The sequence below is a fragment of the Camelus bactrianus genome, chromosome 11 (genome assembly GCF_048773025.1).
Source record: "Camelus bactrianus isolate YW-2024 breed Bactrian camel chromosome 11, ASM4877302v1, whole genome shotgun sequence".
Taxonomy (NCBI): Eukaryota; Metazoa; Chordata; class Mammalia; order Artiodactyla; family Camelidae; genus Camelus; species Camelus bactrianus.
In genome coordinates, this window is record NC_133549.1 from 61,344,402 (window position 1) to 61,369,938 (window position 25,537).

General features: G+C 33.8%; 1 protein-coding gene across 5 annotated transcripts in view; it reads right to left on the reverse strand.

The window, feature by feature from the left end:
• The window catches only part of JMJD1C (jumonji domain containing 1C), a 257,984-nt gene that overhangs the window by 154,226 nt on the left and 78,221 nt on the right, over positions 1 to 25,537 (reverse strand). For 3 of the 5 annotated variants that reach the window (XM_074374077.1, XM_074374076.1, XM_074374075.1), the window contains exon 2: positions 18,915 to 18,962. The exons of the other annotated variants lie outside the window; for them this stretch is intronic. In XM_074374077.1, the coding sequence (XP_074230178.1) occupies positions 18,915 to 18,962 (48 nt within the window). The remainder of the gene's footprint in view (positions 1 to 18,914; positions 18,963 to 25,537) is intronic. 5 annotated transcript variants of the gene reach the window in all.

A 25,537-nucleotide genomic window follows, 5' to 3' on the forward strand; every position in this document is an offset into this window, starting at 1 on the left:
AGTAATTCAATCATTCAACTTTTCTTTCCCCACTTTCATTCTTTTCCATTCATAAAGCTCTCCTCACAGAGCTGTCTTCCCTACTCTTCATAGAGCTCTCTTTTCTACTAGATTATGAGTTATGTCGGAGGCAGTTTGTTTTACGTTTTTCTTCCACCTATCGTTTCCTCCCTTACACCTGAAGTGTTTCAGTTTCAACTTATTTAAATCCTCTTTGTTCTTCTGGCCATGCTCAAGTTCTTTCAGGATGTTCATAATCCCCACTTTGATTCAAACTTAACTTTAAACATCTACAATCAGTTATTCTTCATATAGTTTACATTAGTATAAAATCAAATAATGGGCATAAACTCACTAAGGGTAGAGCTGTTTTAGTGTCCAGTACAGTGCTGCATATATACTAAGTGCTTAATAAATATTACACATCTTTTGACTCTTGCAACCATGAACTTTCAAACATGGAGGCAAACTGGTAAAAGATATGTATGATTTCGAGATCTCTGTGCTGCTGCCCTTTAGAAAGCTAGATAGAAGTGCTTACATATTAGAATTGGGAAAGAGAGTAATACACTGTGCAAGGAGTCAACCTTTGTTCATAGTTATCACTGCTCAAGGAGTTAACCTCTGTTCATAGTCATCCACACAAAGTCAGAGCAGAAGCCTTGCTTGACTCTATAAAAATGTATCCTTAGGGGTTGAGTTGAGGTCCATTTGGTATTATGCATAGTAAGACAGACGGAAGGACCTTACAGAGGTGAATGAGAAGGAAATTAACAAAGTAATGTATAATTTAGGAAAAGTATTTACAGCTCTTTTGGGTAGGTTTATAGATTGATGGAAAGAAACTATACCTCCCAAAACCTCATCCCATAGTAACACTTTCTCCACTACTTGAAATCTTTTTAGATTCTCATATTTAGTGACTCAATAATGGTATATACAGATTTTTGGAAACTCCAAGAAACTGCAGCTGAGGCAATGCTCAGGAAAAGCTTAATACAATCTTTGCTTTCCCCTCATGAACAATAATATATGGTCTTGTATACAAAATATTTTAGACAAGAAACTAAAGACCCAAGGTCTGTAAACGTTTCCTTATCCTGAAAGACATATATTTGATGTAAATTCTTCCAAATGCAAAGCCTTCGATATAAAATTAAAAGTTTTCAGCTTGAAGAGAACTTTCTAAACTGATTGCTTATCTTCCCTGGACAGTGTCACTGGCAGTTTTAGGAATCTGCTAGGACCCTGGGGAGAAAAGGACACTAAAATTAGACATTCTGCTTCTTCTTTGCTGTGCAGCCAATTTACCTTCAGAATATCAAGAACAGTGAACGGTTTGAGATTCGACTGTAGATAGGTAGGTAGATAAGTAGGTAAGTAGGTAGGTAAACAGGTAGAAAGAGATATAAATGCTAATAAGCTAGCCTGTTACTGTTTTATGGATTCTGGCAAAAGACGCATGACTGCTAGGACTTTACTACTTAGAATAAAAACTGCTTATTACTTAAAGCAGAGTATCAGCACACTGCTTACACTGGCTCCTCATGCCTCCCTAGTCCCATGGGAAGGACGCAAAGGGCTTAGGATGAATGCCTGTGTACACAGAGAGAGCATCAACCTTGGGGTGAATTCTCACTTTTATATTAAATGGAAGCAAGCCTGCTCTTTGGGAAAAGTCATTATCTCACTGCTGCTCACTGCAAACACAACCCTGAGCGATGGTCCGGATGAAGACTGATCAGAGTTTTGCATTCTTGGCATATCTAGCAATAACATGTAGGGAGACTCAGTGCCAATGTTGGATTGCCTACACCAACACAGATAAGATTTTGTATCTTGGCTAACTGAATCGGTAACTAACTTAGACTTACAGTTATATGGGTATGTAAATGGGATAAGGTTTGGGGAGGCAGTTTCTTTCCATCAGTTTGTAAAACTACCTAAAACACTGTGAAAACTTTTGTTTAATTATACACTACTTTATATTAACTCCCTCCTCATTCACCTCTGTTAGGTCCTTCTATCTGCTAAGTTCCCTGTCTTACTAATTAAAATACAAGATTCTTAAGGGCAAGGATCAGTATGCCTTCAACTTTTTTGCTTTTCTAGTATCTTGCACAGTACCTAACAAACTAAGGTTTTTCTTAAATTTGTTTCTGAATACTCAAGACCATGGGAAACTCATCACAAATACAAATACATGACAAATTTGCAAAGAAGAAGAAGAAAGTACTAAATTCAACATGAATACAGTTGCTCTACTTATTAATTAATCACTGGCTTCATAATGTAAAAAAAAAGAAAAAGAGGAAGACTGCACTCAATAAACACTTCTGATTTCATATTAGAACCAATGAACACTGGGAATTCAGAAATAAGATATACACAAGAGTTAACAGCCATGGATGTTGCAGTGATTACGACAGAGTGAAAATGATACGAGAAAAAGGCTAAACAAAATAATCATTAAAAATGATTACTATTTTGTAGTAATAAACATGTGGTTAGTATTTTTTAGCCCAAGATATTAGAACAGTGACTCCTAAGAACTGGTCGCTGGGTAATTAAAAGACTTATGTTTTTCTTTTAATACATGTCTTGTACAACAGATGTCAACAAGCACAAATTCTCAGTTTTATATATATACGTAATAGCAAGCACTGAAAGAAAAGCTGTCAAACCGGCAGAGGAACCACTGGCAAGAAGAAAAACAGTACAAGCAGCAGTCATGAAATTCAGTTTCTGCTACTCTGCCTTTGAACTCTTCAAACACAGTCACTGGTTAATAGAGAATGTCTCTTTTTCTACAAGGTTTGATTGCTTCAAAGTAGTAAATGGATTCTGCTCACTTGGTTCTGAGACCTGTATTCAACTTACATATATAAAAATAATGAGATTTTATTATTTTAGTCTGAATTGCCACTTCATCTCTTTCACTTTATTATTTTATTTTATTGAGTTATAGTCTTTCACTTTATTTTAAAATCTCTAAGTAAGCTACAATCTTTACCTGCAATGTTATACTTTTAATTTGAGGGGGAAAATGCGGGAACAGTAAAAATATTAACTAAATAAAAACCTAATATGCAAATTCAAAAAGAATTTAAGATTAGTATGATGGAGCACACTTTCTAGAGTTAAAATTCATCAATAATTATCACACAATTTTTGTTAAGATTCTATGAGAATCTCTTATTTTTCTAGAACTGCAAAATAAAACAATGACCTGTAATTAAGAAAGCCCCTATTCTTTCACAACATCCTATATTCAGTGACATTTATAAAGACAATTGAGATACAAAACTGTTTCTACTGCAAAATCAAGTGATACAGGATACATTTAGTTATTTTTACCATGGTTTCAAGTAATAGTAGTAGTGGTGGTGGTAGTAGTAGTAGTGGTGGTGGTGGTGGTGGTGGTGGTGGTGGTGGTAGTGGTAGTGGTAGTAATGGTAGTAGTTATATCAACACCAAGTGCAATACAGACCTCATCTTTTTATTTTACTCCAAAGTAAGGGTGGAGATTCACATAATGTCATGTGACAACTATGAAGAGTTCTCATAATTATTTCTGCCAAAACCAACCAGCAACCACAGGTAAAAACTACTAAAGACTCTCAAAATCTTTTACGTTAAAAATAAAAGTATTAGACTACACTAACATTTCTCAAAATAAAGTGTATATTATAGAATCATCATTTCCTTGTATATAAATAAGTGTTAGGGAAGCCAAAAAAGTCATGAACAAAGTTCACCAACTAGTAATAAATTAAAGTAACAAATGTCTAACTTTACCAGAGGTCTCCTCAAGGCTTTTAACATATCAGCGTTCACTGTGCAACATTAGTAAGTTTATACCATGAGATTTTTCCCATTTGGCCATAAAATCTTCTATTCTGGGATACCTAACAAAATACTGTTCCATAAAATAGTCACATGGAGGGGAAGGACTAGTTTTTCCACAAGAGTTACCAATCTACAAATCAATATAAATAATTTGGTAGTAAGAAATCAAGGTGGGGGGTGGCAAAATCTGTCATTTATGCCCAAATACTCAAGGAGGTAGACAGTAAATTAATGGGGTTTAAAGTATAATACAGTAAATTCTTTACTGAAGACAAAAATATTGCCCTATGCCTTTATAAAATTAAAAATATTTAACCATGGCTTATAGTTCATGTATGTTAAAAATCAGATCACCACATTAAGTATGTAATTATGACAGATTAAGTTAGTTTACCTTTCTCCCTAAAGAATAAAACACATTTATTTCAAAAGATATTTTGTAAGATTTTTTTTTCCCTTAACAAAGGTACTGGGGATTGAACTGAGGACCTCATACATGCTAAGCATGAGCTCTACCACTGAGCTATACCCACCACTCATTTAAGCAGATACTTTATATGAAAGTAATCAAATAGATAAATATAATAAATCAAAACAGTAATGTTTTTATCAAACCAGCTAATAATGTCTTGAATAGTGTCTACTATGTGCCAGGTACATCTATTATGCCATCTGATCATCAGAAATAGTCTGTAAGTAGGCACTATTATGATCAACTTTTTCAAATGTGGAAACAGATACAGAGAAACTAGTGGCCCAAGGTCAAGCAGCTAATAAATGATGGAGTCAATGAAAACAACAAAATAGCTTGTAAGATTCCTAACAGTCATATAGCATTATAGTCTCTATAAGCTGGCAGACAGGGCATGTGGTAAATCACTGAAAAGAGTGGGGATGTCTGGGGAACTGATTCCTTTGTGGTGTAAAGGTAGAAAACAACACACTTAATACAGCCTTAAGATTTTCCATATTGAGTCGGCAAGTTTGATCTCTAGGGGGCAAAACAAGAAAAACGGTCCAACAAAGTTAGCAAATAGTAAAATAAAAAGACCAAACTTGCTTTCAATATCTATATTGCTTACTCCTCTATGAATTGCTTACCTAATAATTTTATTTTTTTAAGACTAGTGAACAACTAGATTTATCAAGAACTGCAAACTATTCAAAGATGCTTAAGTTTCAATTACCTTTTAATGAAAAACAACTATACTCCTACCATGTCACCTAATTTCATTATATTATAAAATTCAGCATATATACTACTTCCTTGTTGATAAATTATGTACAGCATTTAATGTAATGTCATTAATGAGGATGACTATCTTAGTCTGCTTGTGCTGCCTTAACAAAATACCACGGATTATGTGGCTTAAACAACAAATTTTCTCACAGTTATAGAGGCTGCAAGATTGTCTAGAGGAAGGTCTGCTTATGGTGAGGACTCTCCTTGGTGGCAGATAAGCTGCCTTCTCACTGTGTACTCACATGACCTCTTCTTTGTGGGAGCAAACAGAGAAAGTTCTCTGGTCTCTTCTTAACAGGGCCTTAATCCAATTATGAGGGTCCCAGACTCATGACTTCATCTAACCCTAATTATCTCCCAAAGATCCCATTTCCAAATACCATCACATTAGGGGTTAGGCCATATTAATCTGGGGGGACGCAAATATTAAGTCCATAACATTAGTAATGATAATAGCAACTAAAATTTGTGTGCAAAACTAAGGAATAGCAAAGTTAAGCATCTCACAGCTTTTAGAGATTTAAATGGTACCCAACTGTAAATGACTAAGTTTAGAGTTCTCTGTTTTTTCAGTAACACCACTGAAAAAGCTAAATAAATGCTGAACAGCTAAAAGAGGAAAGTCATCAATTCAGTACTTCTGTAGCATAAGGAGGCATTAAGGAGACCACAGTAATTTCTAGACAGTATTAAAGATCAGGAAGAAAGAGACGGAGCCTGACCAAGCAAGGAGGAAAAAGCCTTCTAGGAACACAAATTCTGAGAATGCGTTTAAAGCATGTTAATGAATCAATGAAGAGAGTTTCTATAGGTTAACAGAGAAGGGATTCCTGGGAGTAGTTTACAAAACTGAAGGCACGAGGATGTAACTAAAGAGTTTAAAGGAGAAGGACAGCAACAAAATGTAACGAAGAAAAACCCAAGTTAAATATCAAGTCCTAAATATTACAACTGTTTGTTAATAAATCCTGAACATAACTTACTTAGAAAAAGCCTCAAATTCTGCTTTTGGTCTTTTGAGGCATGACAAAATTTTATTAAGTATATTATTTTCATAGAAAAGAGGTCAAATGCAGAAGCTCCTATATCATTCCAATTCTAGAGGTACTTTAAAAAGTAAGTTGGAACTCTTACAAGACAACATGAATAACATTCATCTTGTAAGTGTGTATTAGCGCTTTTTTGGTTTTTTTTTTAATTGATGTATAGTCAGTTTACAATGTTGTATCAATTTCTGGTGTATAGCGTAATGTTTCAGTCATACATGTAAATACATATATTCCTTTTCATATTCTTTTTCATTATAGATTACTACAAGATATTCAATGTAGTTCCCTGTGCTATACAGTAAAAACTTGTTTATTTTACGTATAGTAGTTAGTATCTGCAAATCTCAAACTCCCAATTTATCTCTTCCCACCCTCTTTCCCCTATGTTAGCTTTTGATTTTTTTCGCTTTAATACTTGATTATTAGTCTCTTGAACTCCATCCTTGAGCTCCACAGTTTTGAAAATTTATGCTGACAGTCTTCTATTTTCAATCACCCAACTGGCAAGTCATTCTCAAAGCTTTCCTGCCACCATTACTGCTACCAACTCCAAATACAGTGACTCCTTTCATATCTTTCTGTTTCCAGCTACAAGATAGTCTTTTCCTTCCTTCTTTTAAAAAAATTTCATTAAAAACTGAGTCTTTCCTTCCATTGTCTATAACAGAGACTATACTGTGTTCTTGTCTAGAGCCATGTGGTCTTTCATTAACTGAGCCCACAAGATACTGTAACAGGTAATTAATACATCAGGTAGCTAGGGCAACTCAAAATTATCACTGATATTCTTGTTTACTAATTTGGTTTTCCAGTTAAATAACTCTTCAAAGAGTTGGCCACAGGTAAAATTTATTTCTTTGATACATTACATGAAAAATCAAGTACTGTTATTCCTTATTTTCACACTATTGAAAGTTACTTTTCTTTTATCTACTGCAAAAAAAAAATATGAGATTCCAAGTCTTTTTTTTTTCCCAGTTGAAAATTAGGACCTGCTATCTCTGAACATTTTAGATAAAGAATTACTCTAGGCACAGAATGACCTAATTATGTTTCATCCCTATCATATACTTGGCTGACACCCATATTAAAGGGTAGCAGGTGTGACTGCAAAGGGCTATTACTGCAAAATGATTATTAGGTGTCTCACCCATATATGCTGTATTCCAAGACACACTCACTCATCACCACAGATCCCTGGCACTTAGCTTGGGGAGATCATCTGGACTTCCTTAGGCCTTAGTTCCTTTGATCTTAATTAAGTTAAGACTAAAACCATTTAAATTTCCTGGGCTGACAAGTTATCTTGCACATGTTTTTTTGAGAATGCAGAGATCTGTGTGTGTTTTCTGTAAACATAAAGAGGATAACCTACCAAGCAGACATCAAAATTTGGAACATACTTTTGCTTACCTCCAGGGAGCTAGTTTTAGGCCATCTACCTAATAGGGCTAGATTAATCTATTAATGGATCTATATTAAAATGTAAACAGAATTTGTTGTACTTTTGGAGCCCCTCAAATTAGTTTTTTAGCTTCAAGAGCCAAGCAGTAAGAAGGCCCTACCCACCAGAGGTCCAGGATAAAGTTTCACCCAGCAGTGGGGCAGGCACCAATTCCTCCTGCCAGGAAACCTGCATAAGCCTCTAGTCCAGCCTCAACCACCAGGGGGCTGATACTAGAAATAAGAAAACAATAATCCCAAAGCCTATGGAAGGAATCCACAAACACAGGCCCGACTCTACGCTGGGACCTGCTGGACCCTGGCCCTTCCTTGGATGACAAGAGAGGAGTGTACTGCTGGGACACACAGGATGTCTCCCACAGAGGGCCACCTCTTCAAGGTCAAGAATCATAACTAACCAACCTAAATATACAAATAGAAAGATAGGCAATATGAGGCAACAGAGGAATATCTTTCAGGCCAAGGCACAAGATAAAATCCCAGAACAAATAAGTGATCAGGAGACAGGCAATTTATCTGACAAAGAGTTTAAGTAATAATGGCAAAGATGTTCAGAGAACTCAAGAGGAGTACAGATGCACAGAGTGAAGTTTTTAGCAAAGAGTTGGAAAACATAATGAATACCCAAACAGTTGAAGAATAAAGTGACTGAAATGAATAATACATTAGAAGGAACTAAGAATAGACTAAATGAGGCAGAAGAATGGATCAGAGAGCTAGAAGACAGATTAGTGGAAATCACTACTGCAGAATAGAAAAAAGAATGAAAAGAAATGAGGATAGTTTAAGAGAATTCTGGGACAACATGAAGTGCACTAATATTCACATTACAGGGGTCCCAGAAAGAGAAAAGAGAAAGGATCTGAGAAAAGATTTTGAAAAGATAATAACCAAAAATTTACCCAACCTGGGAAAGGAAACAGTCACCCAAGTCCTGAAGTGTAGAGAGTTCCACACAGGGTTAACCCAAAGAGGAACACACCAAGGCACATAGTCATCAAATTGACAAACATTAAGGATAAGGAGAAAATACTAAAATTAGCAAGAGAAGAGCAACAAATAACATACAAGGGAACTCCCATAAGGTTATCAGATGATTTTTCAGCAGAAACTCTATAGGCCAAAAGAGAATGGCATGATATTTTAAAGGTGTTGGAAAGGAAAAACTTACAACCAAGAATACTCTTTCCAGCAAGGCTCTCGTTCAGATTTGATGGAGAAATCCAAAGCTTCACAAATAAACAAAAGCTAGAAGAATTCAGCATCACCAAACCAGTTTTACAACAAATGTTAAAGGAACTTCTCCAGTCATCAAACCATAAGAAAAGAGAACAAAAAGAAGAAAGAGGAGAAAAAAAAACCTACAAAAGATTGCTTTGGCAATTTGGGGTCCATATATATTTTGGAATTGTTTCTTCTAGTTCCATGAAAAATGATCTGAGTATTTTGACCGGGGTTGGGTTGGCTCTACAGATTGCTTTGGGTAGTACAGCCATTTTGATAATGTTGATTCTTCCAATCCAAGAGCACTAGAGATCTTTCCATTTCTTTGTATCATCTTCAATTTCATTCATCAGTGTTTTACAGTTTTCAGAGTTCATGTAGGTAACCTCCTTGGTTAAATTTATTTCTAGGTATTTTGTTATTTTTGATGCAATAGAAATGTTTATGCCAGTTATAAAATTCTGGTTTTTGAAGTGAAAAAAAGTGAATGAAGGGCCTCAAATTGCAAAATAGCCTTCTTTTTTTATGGGTGAACTGTATTCCATTACATACATATGCTACATCTTCTTTATCTATTCATGTATTGATGTGCACTTAGGATGCTTCCATATCTTGGCAATTATAAATAATGTTGCTGTTAACAGTGGGGTGTACGTATTTTTGAATTAATATTTTTGTTTTTCTCATATATATATGCCCAGGAGTGGAACTGCTGGGCCATATGGTGGTTCTATTTCTAGGTTTCTGAGATATCTCCATAATGTTTTCCATAGTGCCTGCACCAATTTACATTCCCACCAACAGTGTATAAGGGCTCCCTTTTCTCCATATCCTTACCAACATTTGTTATTTGTGTTCTTTTTGATGATGGCCATGCTGACAGGTGTGAGATGATACCTCATTGAATTTGATTTACATTTCCCATATTAGTGATGTTGAGCAACTTTTCATGTTCCTGTTGACCATCTGCATTTCCTCTTTTGGAAAAATGTCTGGTCAGTTCTTCTGCCCATATTTTAAACGTGTTGTTTGCTTTTTAATTGATGTACAGTTGATATAAAATGTTGTATTAGTTTCTGGTGTAGAGCACAGATGGACTTGGAAGGCATTATGCTAAGTGAAATACGTTAGACAAAGATAAATACTGTTAAGATAATCACTTACATGTGGAATCCAAAAAATACAACAAACTAGTGACTATAACAAAAAAGAAACAGACTCACAGATGTAGAGAAGGAACTAGTGGTTACTAGTAGGGGGAGGGGAAGATGGAGGTGGGAGGATTAAGAGGTACAAACTATCACATATAAAATAAGCTACAAGGATGTACTATACAACATCGGAAACAGAGCCAATATTTTATATTAACTATAAATGGAGTATAACCTTTAAAACTTTGTGAATCACTATATTGTATACTTGTAATATGTAATATTGTACATCAACTATACTTCAAATTAAAAACATAATACTGTAAAATACATACATAAAAAATGTTTAAAAAAAGAAAACAGAACCAAGCAGTAAATTTAAAATTATACTTTTCTTTCCCTCTCAAGGATGCTGTGACTTTTAATAAGTTTTATTATTAATTTGTTGAGTAATGTCAGAAAAAGGACATAGTTACCATTAAGACTTGACCCTGATTCAACTATAAAGGATAGTTCCCTCTTGCAGGTAAAAGAATTTTAAAATTTATGAGAAAAATATACATGAGGAATATCCCTTCTCTCAAAAAACAAAAAATCTGCACCTTTGAGACTATATGTGCATTCTGAATATATATATCTATACCCCTAATTTAAGTCAATAATAAATAAATAAAGGACTCTATTATGGTGGGCCAGTGATGGATCACTGACTGTGACTGAAGTTGAGATTAAGTACCAGAGACCAGAAAACTAAGAGACGTACCTTGGTTTCTGGAGTCTTGAGTGGGAAAAGTCTATATAACACTGCATACTCCTAATCTGAGTCAAAGCAATTAGTAGTATTTTAACATAATAAAAAGATAATAATAAAAGAACAAATTTATCAAAATAAGTTTAGGATGTGTATGAGAAAACTAAAAAACAGATTTAAAAACTGAAGGTCTAAATACATGGTGGGGACACTGTGTTCATGATCTGAAACACTTGATATTCTTCAGAAGTAAATTCTCCCCCAAACACACATAAAATCTAGAACTTTTTGAAGAAAACAAAGTCTTTGTGGCAAAGAACTCTTAGAAATTACTTCAACAGCACAACATAAAACATAAAAGGAAAAGAAGTAATAAATTAGATGTCATCAAAATAAAAAATTTCTTGCTCTGTGAAAGACAATGTTAAGAAAATGAAACGATAAGCCAAACAGGATAAAAACATCTATAAATTGTGTATCTGACAAAAGACTTATATTCAGAATATATGAAGAATTTCCAAAATTCAACAAAAAGAAGACAAAGCAATAAAAAAATATAGGAAAAGATTTGAACAGATACTTCACCAAAGAGGATATACTGATGGCAAATAAGCACATGAAAAGATACTCAAAATCATTAGTCAGTAGAGAAATATGCAAATAAAAACCACAATTACCTGCTTAACAATATGGCTAAAATTTCAGGCCTGTAAAACAGAACTTATATTTATACAAAAACCTGTATAAAAATATTTCGAGCAGTTTCGTTTTTAATAGACAAAAGACAGAAGCAACACAAATAGGAAATGAATAAACAAACTATGGTATATCCATATAATGAAATATTTCTCAGCAATAAAGAGGAAGAAACTACTTATACATAAAACAATATGGATGAATCTCAAATGCTTTAAGATAATTGAAAAGAAGCCTGACTCAAAAGGCTACATATTGTATGTTTCTATTCATTTAACATTCATGAAAAGACAAAACAAGCACTGAGAATTGATTAACAGTTGCCTAGGGTTAAAGGGGGTGGGGGATTTTAAGGTTTGACTATAAAAGAGTGGTAACAAAAGGAAATTCTGTGGGAGAGTGCCTCTGTCCTAACTCACAGAACTTTACACCAAAGAAAGTAAATTTTACTCTAATTAAAAAACAGCAGTCATAAGTAGAAAATTTATCTGAAAAGGCCAAGAACAAATAAGCATGATGAAAACTTATGCACTCCCTTCTCCCAAAGGAATGATGTAATAGTATTATACTTACTGGTATTATACTATGAAGTCTCATATGCCTTTTAGGATAAAGAATAAAAGAATGAGATAGTAATCTCAAACATAGGCTATATACATGTTGATGGACCAGAAGTTTCTGTAATTATACATATCATGGCACAGGTTGACCCCAGGATCCATTTTCCTTCAGAAAGAGAAAGGAAGAACCCTGAGTACTGACTTACCCACCTCCACTCTTCCCTTCTCTGTTTTGAAAAAGCAAATGTGTAAGTAGAGGTGAGGATGAGGAAAGAGCTACAGAAACATTGACAACCTGAAATTAAAATCACACGCATTCCTCAAATGACATTTAACTGGTAATGTAGCAACTTCTGTAGAAAGAGAAAGTATTTAACAGAAGAGAATGCCCTAAACTGAAAGAGTAATTCCGGGTCCCAAAAAGTTTAAGATACAGAAAATTATTTATAAACTTGCAGAAGCTCTCAGAAGAGAAATTAATGATACCTTTTCATGATAGGCACAAGGGGGCAGTGGAGCACAGAATATTAGGTATGTTTTGTGATACATGTAAGGATTTTCACTATGTTCAATATCCACCACCTCCCTCGCCGCTTTCCAAAAAAGAAAACAGTTGGTACACATACAACATTTCAAGTTTCATAGAAATTTCTATTTTCAGTTGAAAGAAGACTTTAGAAGACTGGATTTAAATGTATGCATTTTTCTACACTCAAACTTGTGGAATATATTCAATTTTTCCTTCTACCAAACCCTATTAACAAAAATTGTTTGATTTCTTAATTATAATTAGGTCAATATAACACTTGAATAATAACCACAGAGCCCTTCAAATCACTATTATTTAACTGATCTCATCTTTTAATCTATGGTCCTTCACCACAAGAGAGTGAAAGACACAAATACTTAAAATAATAAATAATTCTTCAACTATTTACTATGCTAGATTACTGACTCAGATTTTGGATACCAGAAAAGATATTTTGAAAAATCTAATTGTTCATTTTTATTTTTAACTTTTCATTATATACAGAAATAACAATGGATTCCCATGTACCAATCAACCAGCTTCAACAATTTTCATATCATGGCTAATCTTTCCACTAAAAAAACTGTTAATTCTGCAACATTATTCATTATCAGTCAGCATTCAAGTCTCCCAAGATGTGCTTTTTTTCTTTCAGCTTGTTCAAATTAGAACCAAAGTTCCACAAAAACTGGCTGTCATGATTCTTGTATCTCTTTTAATCTATACGGTCTTCCTTCTCTTTCCCTCCTACAACTTTCTTGTTAGAGAAATCAAGTCATTCGTTCCATATAGTCTTTAGTTATCTGTATTTTGCTGATTATACTTCTATAGCATTTTAAAACATGTTCCTCTGTCCCTGTATTTCCTATAATTGTTGAATTGAGAGTCCTAAATTCTGAATTGATAGAGCAGATGTCACACATAGTATATTGTGTTCTTCACTGAGGTATATATGCATTACCTTTTATCTTTCTGTGAGAATAGCAGCCAATGATAAATATTGCCTAAATTCAGTACCTTCACTGAGAGTTGCAAAACAGTGATATTCAAATTTTGTCATTCCTTCATTTACTATCTGGAATATGTCTATTAAGTTCAAATTCCCCTCATTGAATCTTTGGTATCCAAGAGGCAGTTTGTTTAGAAAATGAAAAATAAATGCTAGACTTTTATGAGTTTTTGAAATAGTTACCCCTTGGTATCTGCTGTGGATTGGTTCCAGGACCACCCCTCGCCCACCACCACGACTCACACTAGTGAATACCAAAATCCAGGATGCTCAAGTCCATTGTATAAATTGGCATAGTACTGACATACAACCTATGCACACACCCTTCCTTATACTTTAAATCATTTCTTGACTACTTACAACACTTAAAAGAATGTAAATATTATGTAAATACAATGCAAATGATATGTAAATAGTACCAGTATTGGGCAAATTCAAGTTTCACTTTTTGGAACTTTCTGGGATTTTTTTTTTCCCCTTGAGTATTTTCAATCCATGGGTGGTTGAATCCATAGATACAAAACTTGTGGATATAGAAGGCTACAGAAAACAGACTAATGAGTTAGTATTCTAACCTCCCCAAAAGGTAAAACAGGAGTTTGTTTTTTAGGGGAGGGATCATTATTAACAACTCTTGGATTTAAATAAAAGTACTAATGCTTCAAATGACTGCAGCTGTTACTCCTACCACTTTCAAATGTTCCAATCTTTGCCCAGTCAGAGCCTCTACAAGTAATTTCTGAGTCTTTGAGACCTTAGTAATCTTTGATAGTTTGCTTTTGGTGTGACAAAATATTCCAGGGTCATCTTACCCAACTCCTGTCCCAGACCTGAAATCAACCATATACCCAAGGAACCCTAATACCTTTCAATAAGAAACAGCATTCAGAGGCATTAATCTGGGTTCTAGAAGTGCTCATTATTCCTCAGTTGGTCACTTTATCTAGGACTTTAATACTGGTCAGAGTTAGTATGCCTTAATACCGATGCTTCCAAATAAAATTCTATGGGTTTTTTTTTTTTTTAAACTGCATCAACCTATATTCCTACCTCATTTCTCCCAAACTGAAAATCCTGTTATACAATGACACCAACATAAATTCATTTGCTTTGCTGCACAATACATATACAACCATCTAGGAATAAAAAAAAAAAATGCCACCATTATGATTAATGAAAACTTTTTAAGGTTTTTATACCACTCTTTTGTCTTCAAGGTACAATATACTAAGCATATGTGGGCATGTGCAATCAAATGACTATGTTTTAAAGTCACTTAAAAAGTTCCTTCCTATGGTTATGTCACTTAGACTTCTTTGTTTCATTTTGTTTTCACTTTTAGGGTCTTTATTTTTTAATGATTCAAACATGTTTTAGAACTATACAAAACATTTACTTGATTCAAAGTCATACCTAGAAAACTATATTCACAGAACTTTAGCAATTCCTTCTGTCCTTGCTCCCTATGGTAGATTAGTTTTTGGTTAATTTCAAGATTAAAAAAAGTAGAAATGCACATACACACAATATATATAGTTAGATATTAAGAATTTTTCTGTATCTTATTATTTTTATTTCATAATATGTATACTGGCCATCATGACATAGAAGATAACTGCTTATTTACTTGTATACCCATATACTACTCCACTGGGTGGATTGATATTTTTATTCAATAACAACCCTATTGATGGGTATCTGGGTTCTTTCAGTCTTCTGCTATTATAAATTGGGGCTGCTGTGACTGTAGCCTTGTGCAGATGTCATTTTATACTTATGCCAATCCATGTTTGAGATATATTCCTTGGAGTGAGATTTACTAGATCAAAGAATAAATTAATATGAATTTAGTTAGAAATTGCTAAATTCAGGGGTAGGGTATAGCTCAAGTGGCAGAGCGCATGCTTAGCATACATGAAGTCCTGGGTTCAATCCCCAGTACCTCTTCCTAAGAATAAACAAACAAACCTAATAACCTCCCAAAAACCTCACCAAAAAAGAAAAGAAAAAAGAAATTGCTAAATTCCCCACTATTGAAGGTTGATCCATTTTGTATTTCAATAGAAAATATTTGAGAGTGCCTATTCTTCCACAAGCTCAACAAACGGGTATGCTATAAATATGGGAAGAGAGGGGTATGAGGGACAATCTGATAGGTAAAAATACTCAGTGTAGATTTATTCACTTTTCCCCTTTTATTTTCTATTTCATGATCTACTTTTAGTTTTATTTCTTGCCTTGTTCTTAGTTTGGGTTTTATTTGTTCTTCTTTTTCTTTCTTAATGTAGAACCTTAGGTCACCAATTTTATTTTCCTTCTTTTCTAAAGTGAGCATTTAAAGTTATAAATTTCTCTCAAAACCCTGAAAATGCAACACCATTCTGAAGTGATATATTTTCATTATCACTCAGTTCAAAATGACTTCTAATTTCCTTTGCAATTTCTTCTTTGACCTGCAAATTATCTAAAAGTGTACTGTTTAATATCCAAACATTTGGGATTCTTTTCCATAGATACCAGACTGTTACTGATTTTTAATTTAATTTCACTGAATATACTCTTTTATTATTTCCATCATTTTAAATTTATTAAGAATTATTTTCATGGCCAAGCATGATAAACATACCATGTGCACTTGAAAAGAATGTTATGCAGCATGGAATGTAGGTCTTCCATAAGTATCAGTTAAATCAAGGTGACAGACAGATAGTTTTTCAGATCTTCAATGGCTTCACTAGTTTTTTATGTAGTTGTTCTACCAAATGCCAAGAGTGTTAAAATCTCCAACTATGTGAAATTTTCTCTATGTAGCTTCTGTTAATTCTGTAAATACTCTTTCTTGAAGAGTACTTTTGCCACATCAGTTCTAATATCCCTACTCTATGCATGGTTTATCTTTTTCTATTCATTAGTATCAACCTATCTGTGCCTTCATCTAAAGTGAATTTTCTTGTGGACAACATATAAGTATACTTATCTTCTCATGGGACTAGAATAAACACTTACTTATGCTAGTTGAGAAAACCCTAAAGACCTGACTTCTGCACTCTTCTCAACCTATCACTACTACTAGTCCCTTACTCTATGAATTGGTACTCTGATTTTCTTCCCGTTTCTAAAACATACCATGCTCATTCTAGTCTCACGGTAGAAGAGAAGCATAAGATAAAACTTTACTACAATGATGAAAAATAGGAATGAACTATGATGTTTGAAACCTAAAGAAATGTTAAGAGAAAGAGAGATGGCCAGACTAATCTCTGGAGCTCTGCTTTAAATCTTTAAAGAAAAAAGGTCAATGTCAGTGAACTGGAAATATAAGTTTCACCAGGAAACGCAACAAACGTGCATTGCCTATCCAAACTGTATAAATATTTTAAAACTTCAGAAATATGCATGCAAAGTTTATTCCAGATAAGTATAATTTAGCAAGAATTACAATGAATAGACTACTGAAAATTACTACTTATAATCTAAGAAAGACATCAAAGGTATTAAGTTCAGATGATGAAATTACATAGGTGATTTCATGGAAGATATGGACTGGTGTTCAATGTTCTGCATCATTATCTTCCAGGCCATGTATTACAGTGCAAAGACATATTCTTTGGAGTCAAGAACACTGAGACTTTAAATGATAAAATATTTCTGAGCCTCAGTTTTCAAATTAGCGAAACAGAGGTAATAATTAATAATACAGAGGGTCATGGTAAGGATTAAACATGATAATGTAAGAAAAGAACTCAACAATGTAACTGACACATGTTGGCTTCCCCCTCCCTCTGTCTTTCTCTGGAATGTTTTTATTTTTAGTAATGTCAATGAGAGGCCCAGCAGTCTTTTATTTTTCCCCCCTGACCTTAAAGTATGATGTACTTCACAAAGACTAAAGAGAAACTGTTTGGCTACAGATCTGTCACCATGATGAAGACTGCATTGTACTGAAATGCTAGGAAGAGAAAGGACATATAAAATGAAGTTCTTCAGAAAAACAGTGAATTTAATTTTTAAAAGACTCATCAGAGAAACTGGCCAATCTCATTCAAAAACAAGAGAGTGTGAAGGGCAAGGGGGAGGAGACAGACACTAATATTTTTAACTTTGGCTTTTTATAATCCAATGGCTAAACCACATTAACTTTCAACTAATATGTTTAAAATATTAAGTATATTTAATATATTAACATAAAGAGATAAAAGTGATCCCTTCATATTAAAAAAAGGAATTTGTTATTGGAATATAGCAATATGTCTGTATAATTTATCTTTCAATAACAGATAAAGAAGAATTATTACTGAGTAGCAGAGATGCAAGACATTCAGAAATCCTTTAACCCAGGGGTGTTAACATGGCAATTTGGGAAGGAGAATAATCAGAAGCAGTAATACTTATAAATAACAGAAATTGGCCACATGGAGAATGTTTTCTTAACATTAAATTTTAAAGTGACAAGAGGCAGTACATACGAGTGAAAAGAACCAACAAATTCAGGAAATTTAAGTCAAAACTATGAATCATTACTATTTATCAGCTGCAATGGATAAAGATCAATACAACATAGTTCTTGCTCCCAAGGAGATTTACAATCGTATTCCAAAAGTATTGCAATAAATATTTAGACAGCAATCCTTATAAAAATAATACCATCATGAAGTTCTTTAAATTTAAGAAGTTTATATATGTATGTATATTCTCTCAATTTTTAACATCTAAATTCTCTCAATTCAACCCTATAAAGTAGTATTAGGTACATTTTATAACTAAGAACCCTTAAGACCCAGAAAGATTCAGTGAGTTATCCAACATTATATAGCCATGATACAGCCAGAACTCAAACCTGAGTCTACTATTATAATACCACATAGCTCCAAAAAGAAATACTATTCAACAATGTGGATGGGAGACTAAAGTGCAAAAGTTAGTTTTTAATTATCTAGATGTGAATAATTCTAATGAGAAATGGGAGGAGATATTCCCTATGAAAACATAAACTCTACTAGTAGAAGGAGTATCTTACCAATATTTTATTTCCCAGGGTCTGATACACTTTTGGAACTTAAAAAATGTCAGTGGATTGAATTAATGAAGGTAATGAGTGAGTGAAACAATATGGCTACATAGAATTTTCTGATGTCAGGTTTTAAAAGGACATATATAAATAATGGAAGGAGGGAAACATAACTAAGAATGCTTACAAATTAATACTATAAACCTTATAACTATTAAGAATATAAGTCAGAATAAACTAAATTTTATAAATAATACAAAGGAAAACCAAACAGGTCCACTGGCTGCATAAAAGAGGATGAACTAGGAAGAAACAAGAATATTGCATGGAAAAGATGATGTAATGTTAACAGATGCAGAGAGAATAAAGAACTACTCACACCTTCTCTTTTGCATCCATCTTCTCCACCAAGGAGAATTGAGTAGAAAACTGGAAAAGGTAGAAGAAACATAGTTAAAAAGTAAATGAAGTTGAAATGAGTAAAGAAGACAGTAAGAGAATACCTAGCCACTTTTTAAATTAGTTTCTGTCTACAGAGCCCGAATTAGGCATGCATCTCTAATGTGTACAATCTATAAAACATTGAACAAAAACAATTTCTAAAATGTACTGCTTTTGAAAATGAAGAAAAAATTTTAAGAAACTATGTTTAAAAACATACCCTTTGAGTTTAAAAGGCTTTTGACAATCCATTAATGTCAATCTATAACCAAAGTAGAAAAACTATTATTTGAAGACAGCTTGTAAGCACAAAAAAAAAAAAAAAAAAAAGAAGTTACCCCTGAAACACATTTTATTTCATTACAAGTGATCCTAAACTTTTCCTTTATCAGTAACTTTCTTCTTTTTAGGTAGGCTAGTGTAACACTGATTAAAACATTGTAGGAAAATATTCTGAAAATATATTTAGGAATAAAATTTTAAAATATAAGGTCACTAATAATACAGCACAATGAGGTACTCATAGCCAGATAAACAATCATAATTTATAGTATTAACCAAGAACTAAAGCAAAACTGAATGTCTTCAGAAAGTAATCCGTAAGACTTTAACTTCATACTTTAATCAAGATATTCAGATGACTCAACAGGATTCAAAGTAAAGAAGAATAATTAACATGTTGGATGATAACATGAAGTTTCAAAAAAAATTCAACAGATTGGAAAAATGAGCAGAATCAACTAATATTAAAACAACAGCAACAGCAGTGGTAGCTGACCTGATGAAATGAAAGAGGTGTAAGCTAAAGCCAGAATTTGGGAAAGTGGATAAACACTCAAATTCATAGCAGAGCAGCTTTGTTTAAAAGGTTCAAAACCTGGCTAAAGGTAAAATAGGACTAGTAGGAAGAATTATACTAGTCTAAGCAACAACCAGACTCACAGATCTCTCCCTGGCTCTAGCCTTGCAACTGCCTCCTCTCACATGTTGGCAGAAAAAGTTTTTTTCCCCTAGAAAAAGGTTATCAGAGGGTCTCTGGATCAGGGAGCATATTACTGAGATCATCACAGGATGATTAAGTAGAAGTTTACATAATGAAGTATGTTGAGAATCAACCCCCTTCCCCAACTCCCACTCTTTTTACCTCAAAGGGTGTAACTTTTGAGAGCCAGGGAAGAGACTGGTATATTTCTCTGGGAAACCTGACCAGTCTAAGTTAAGACATCCAAATACACAGATACAGGGTGTTCCCGAAGGACACAGCCTGATCTCCAAAAGATAAGACTACAGTCAACAAACCCTGCCCGCATGTTAAGAGCTCCCAAAGTGCTTTTTTGAGTGTTATGCTATTAAGTATGAATAATCAGAAAGAATCATCAGATTTTTTTTTTGGAGGGCAAAGGTAATTAGGTATACTTACTTACTTATTTATAGAGGAGGTACTGGGGATTGAACCCAGGACCTTGTGTATGTTAGGCATGCGCTCTAGCACTTGGGCCATACCCTTCCCTCTCATCAGATATTTCATGTGGAGAAAACATCAAATATAAAGCCCAGGGACTAAATTACACAAAGAAGAAAAAGTGATTAGAAGAAAACAAGACTCAAAACAGACAAACAACCAGAAACTACACAAAAGCTAGTATTAATATTCTCAAAAAGATAGCAGAAACAACATAATCAAAACAAAGAAACAGGACACTATTAAAAAACTATTTGGAGAAAAAAAAGTTTTAGGAAATTAAATTAAGATAGCAAAAATGAAAAACACAATAAAAAGTTTAAAATATAAAGTCAAAAACTCTCCCCACTTTTATTTATTTATTTAATTGAAGTATCATCAGTTACAATGTGTCAATTTCTGGTGTACAGCACAATGTCCTAGTCATATATACATATATACATACACATATATACACATATATACACACACATATTCATTTTCATATTTTTCATTAAAGATTATTACAAGATATGAAATTTTTTCCTACTAACTAGAACAACAAGTAGTAGAGAAAACGTAAGGTAAAAAGAGGACCAGACTAGTACAGCCCCATATCCCAATACAAAAATTTCAGAAAAGAGAAAAAGAATTCAGAAAAAAGAGAAGTAAAAAAACAATGCAAGAAAACTTCCCAGAACTAAAACTCAAAGTTCCCAGACTGAAAACAAACTCCTGAAGAGCTATGCACACAGATGAAAAGAGAAGTATATGTGAAGTGTTAATGTGAAATTTCCAAGCACAAACAAAGGAAAAGATCCCACAAGCTTCTTTCTTACAAAAGACCAAAAAACAGAATGGTATGATTTTTCAAAAGTGATATCAAAATCTGGAAGACATTATATCAATGCTTTCAAAACTCTAAGGAAATACTTCCTGTCTCTAATCTAGGATTTTATATCCAGTCAAATATGAATCAACTTTGGAGATAGAATACAGATACTATCAGATGAACAAGCCATCAGAAAATGTCCAAACAGGCAGTCCTTTTTAAAGAAATTACTGGAGGATATATTCACCAATAAGGAGAATAAGCCAAAATACAGAATCCAGGAACATAATCTGATTTAAAAAAAAAAAAAGGAGAGGCAAAGAAAGCACCAGCATGATGGCAAAATAAGATCACAAAGGATCTGGAGAGTCCAGATATAAAGTCCTGATAGAAAGAAGATGAAATTGACAGGATACCAAATATATACAATTGCAGGTACTGAAAAAAATTTGACATAACTCGGGTAAGTATCTGACTAAATCAGTGACAAAACAACAACAACAACAACAACAACAAAGAGAGGAAATGCAAGACAATTATTAACTCCAAGGAAAATAATAAACATTTTCCAAGAAATTAAGATCAACATATACTAAGTAGGCAACCAAAAATAGTGTTTTTATACTCATAAACATATGATAATAAAAACATCAGGAATTCATCTAACTAAAACCATAACTACATTCTGTAAGTATGGTGGGATGTAAGTTTATTTAGTTTTTACATTTTTACCCACTTTTGATATTTCTGAATCACAATTTTTTAAGCATTTATTTTTATGTTCTCTTTCTCCTTCTATGCATGTTAGTTCCAGAAATCCCTAAGTTTAATAAGAAGTATTATTAGCATTTCAAAAGTATGTTTATTGAGGAACCATTTGTAACTGAACCTTGCTACATACAAAAGCACCATGGACAGAAAGCTCTAAGAGAGATGGAAACCATGTCTGGGATGCTTAGCAACATAGTACCTAGCACACAGTAGGTCATCAAAAAGTACTGTTTGAATAAATGAAGAGAACAGATCACATAAGGAACTGTCTTATCCTCTGTAAATATTAAAAGATCTATCAAAGAAGCCAATGAGCCCTAGGTATTTTTAATTAAAAATATTTTAACTGTTTATAATAACCCCCAAAGGCCATGACATACAACATGTTATTTCACCAAGGTACAAATTTAATCACATATACTTTATGTGATAGCTTTTGTGCAGAGAAAAAGAAACAAATTTGGTTGAACTAAAAGTATTCACAACTCAACACAACTATGGATTTCTCCAAAATCAAAACATCTTTTAAAATCTAAACTTACTCTAATATAAGCTAACACTCATAAAGTAATAAAATGTACACACACAAAAGCCATGAGGTACATCAGCAGATTAATTTCTTTATGCTTCATTCTCCTTATCTGTACGAAGAGATTAATAATATCTACCCTATATATTTTTGTGAGGATTAAATGAATATATATAAACTACAATGCCTCACATACATTAAGCTTTAATATAAACCTAAATGTTGTTACCCCTGCCTCCAATCACTTTTTTTCTCCAGCTTACCTACTCCCACCAGACTAATATTCTTAGAACTTTTCCCTTTGCCTTCTCAGTTTAAGAATGTAAAACATGTCATGACTATCTTCTGAATCAAGATCAAGCTTCTACAGCTCACATTTATAGTCCTCCATTACCTACTCCCAGGGTCAGCAAATATGGCCCACAAATCAATCACCTGTTTTTGTATTTAAGTTTTTATTGAAACACAGCCACCCTCATTAATGCATGTATTGCTCACAGATGCTTTCTCAGTTTCATAACAGAGTTAAATGGCTGTGGCACTTCCACAAAGCATGAAATGTTTACTATGGTCCTTGCAGGAAATGTTTGCTGATCCCTGATTCAGTTCAATCTCTTGTCTGTACCAATCCCATATTAGCATGCCTAAAATGGAACGCATCTTTTTTCCAGACACTTGCTCCTCTCAACTTCATTATTTTATTAATATTTAGAAGTATTTACTGAAGGCTCTATTATATGTCACACACTGCTCTAGTACGTGGGTAAAACGGCAAGGGACAAAGAGAAAGCTCCAACTTTTACAGAGCATACTTTCTTCTGGAAAGCAATAAACCAAAAATAAGAAAGTATACATGTAAGTATAAGCCAGTTGGTGATAATTACTACAAAGAAAAATAGGTATCTAGGATGACAGAAAGACAGAAGAGTGGGGTGCTATTTTAGATATGATGGCAACAAAGCAACAGAGGGAACTCAAACCTAACAGTGCCTCTTTAAATTTGTACTCTAAGTACCTCCCTTGCCTCACTCTAGTCCCAAACTCTGCTGTCAATGACTTACATACAGAATACATAAAGACCCCCTACTAATCAAAAAGAAAAAGACAAACAACCCTATTGCATAAGACTTGATCAGGCACCTCAAAAAAGAGGATATATATCCAAATAGCCAATAAGCATATGAAAAGGTACTCAACAAATTACCCATCAATAAAATGCAAATTAAAATTACAAACAGATACTATTACACACCCACGAGAATGGGCTAAATTTCCAAGTGAATACAAAGAAATTAAAAACCCAAAACCTGGGAGCAACCCAAATGTTTGTCATTTGGAAAACAGCTCAATAGTGGCAATAAAAAGAATAAACTTCTGGTAGATCCAATAACATGAATGAATGTATTAGTTTCCTAGGGCTATATTAACATATCGCCAAGACACTTTCTACAGTGACAGAATTTACATTACTGGAATAAAGTAGTAGTATAGACTGGGAAGGGGTAGCAGGGTAAATGTAGCATCTTGGAGACGTTCTATTCTGTATTTTGACCTTGGTGGTAGTTACATGAAAATATGTTTTTGTTTTTTTTTTTTAAGAATGAAAAAACTGAATTCCTCCATGGAGTTTATGATTAGCCTGTCTATCCAAAACTTTATTCCCTTTCTTGTCCTGCCCCTGTTCCCCTCAGGATCAAGGAGTATCAAAGAAAAGGGGAGACTGAAACCTAACAGGACAGTGTGGGGCCCTTCCGGGTACAAAAGCCCTTCCGTGTTCCTGGTTTCATGTTTGTAGAAAAATGATTTAGCTTTCTAGGCCTTGCCAGAGTTCCAAAGAGCAGACTCAAGGAGTTACAAATTAGGGAAGTAAGGAACGAACAAACAGTCCAAACTAAGAAAGCAGCCAAGCAAGAAAAATAATGATAGCTTAAACAATGAAAAAAAGAGTCCTAGTTTCCTCCTCAGTAACAATTTGACCCAGACTGGTTAGAACTACAAGGCTGATAATTAAGATTCCCAAAACAAAACCATGTTACCTCCCCACCAACCTATCAAAATAAAGTCTAGAGTCTGCAACTCTCACCTCATATGTTGCCTTAAAAGCCATTGGGGATTTTGGGGTCTTCTGAGCATGAGCTGCTTGTTCCTCCGTGCTTGGTGCCGTGCACTAAACACTGAACCTTCCTTCACCACAACTTGGTGTCAGTAGACTGGCTTTGGTAAGCAGTGGGCAAGCAAACTTAAGTTGGGTTCAGTAACAAGAACAGTATGTATTCTGTCAGTATAATACAGTTTAATTGAAATAAATAATAGAAAGTCCAGAACACACAGTGCACACATCAAAATAATAATCACAAAATAGCTGCTAAATAAATTATTATTGAAAGACTGACTAGTTCAGAGAGCTATGTGAAGACTTAAAGCATTTTAATTAGGCAAACTAAAAGATATATAACTTTCAAATACCTAGTCTCATCTTTCAGTACATGTATTTATGTTCTCTTAAAAAGATAATGTGGGAAAAGGTCAGAGACATGCAGTCTTCAATATTCTGATGTGACAGAACTGTTTTCACTTTAACAGGTCTGGTGCTAAATACCAAAATGGGTTATTTGATTGTTGTTTTGCCATCTTGAATATACAGTATCAGTGATGAAATAAACTTGCTTCTGTTAAATAACATCTAAATAATATGACATATTCTAGCTTACTATGCGTAGATTTTTAAGAATGGGTTTCCTGAGGAGAGAGCAACAGAGACACAACCTCATACTGTGGAAAAATTTTATGTAAACAGTGGAAACTAGTGGGAAGGAGGAAATCTTAGATTAATTTAGTAAAATAGTTAAACTCCTTCCTGGCAGGAAAAAGACCCTTACCAGATGCCTTATGTTGAATCTTTTTTTTTTTTTTTTTTGCTACGAGACAAAAAAAGATATCAGGAGATAATAGCTGAGGCTTTGCATTGTGAGACAAAGAAATGTTAAGAA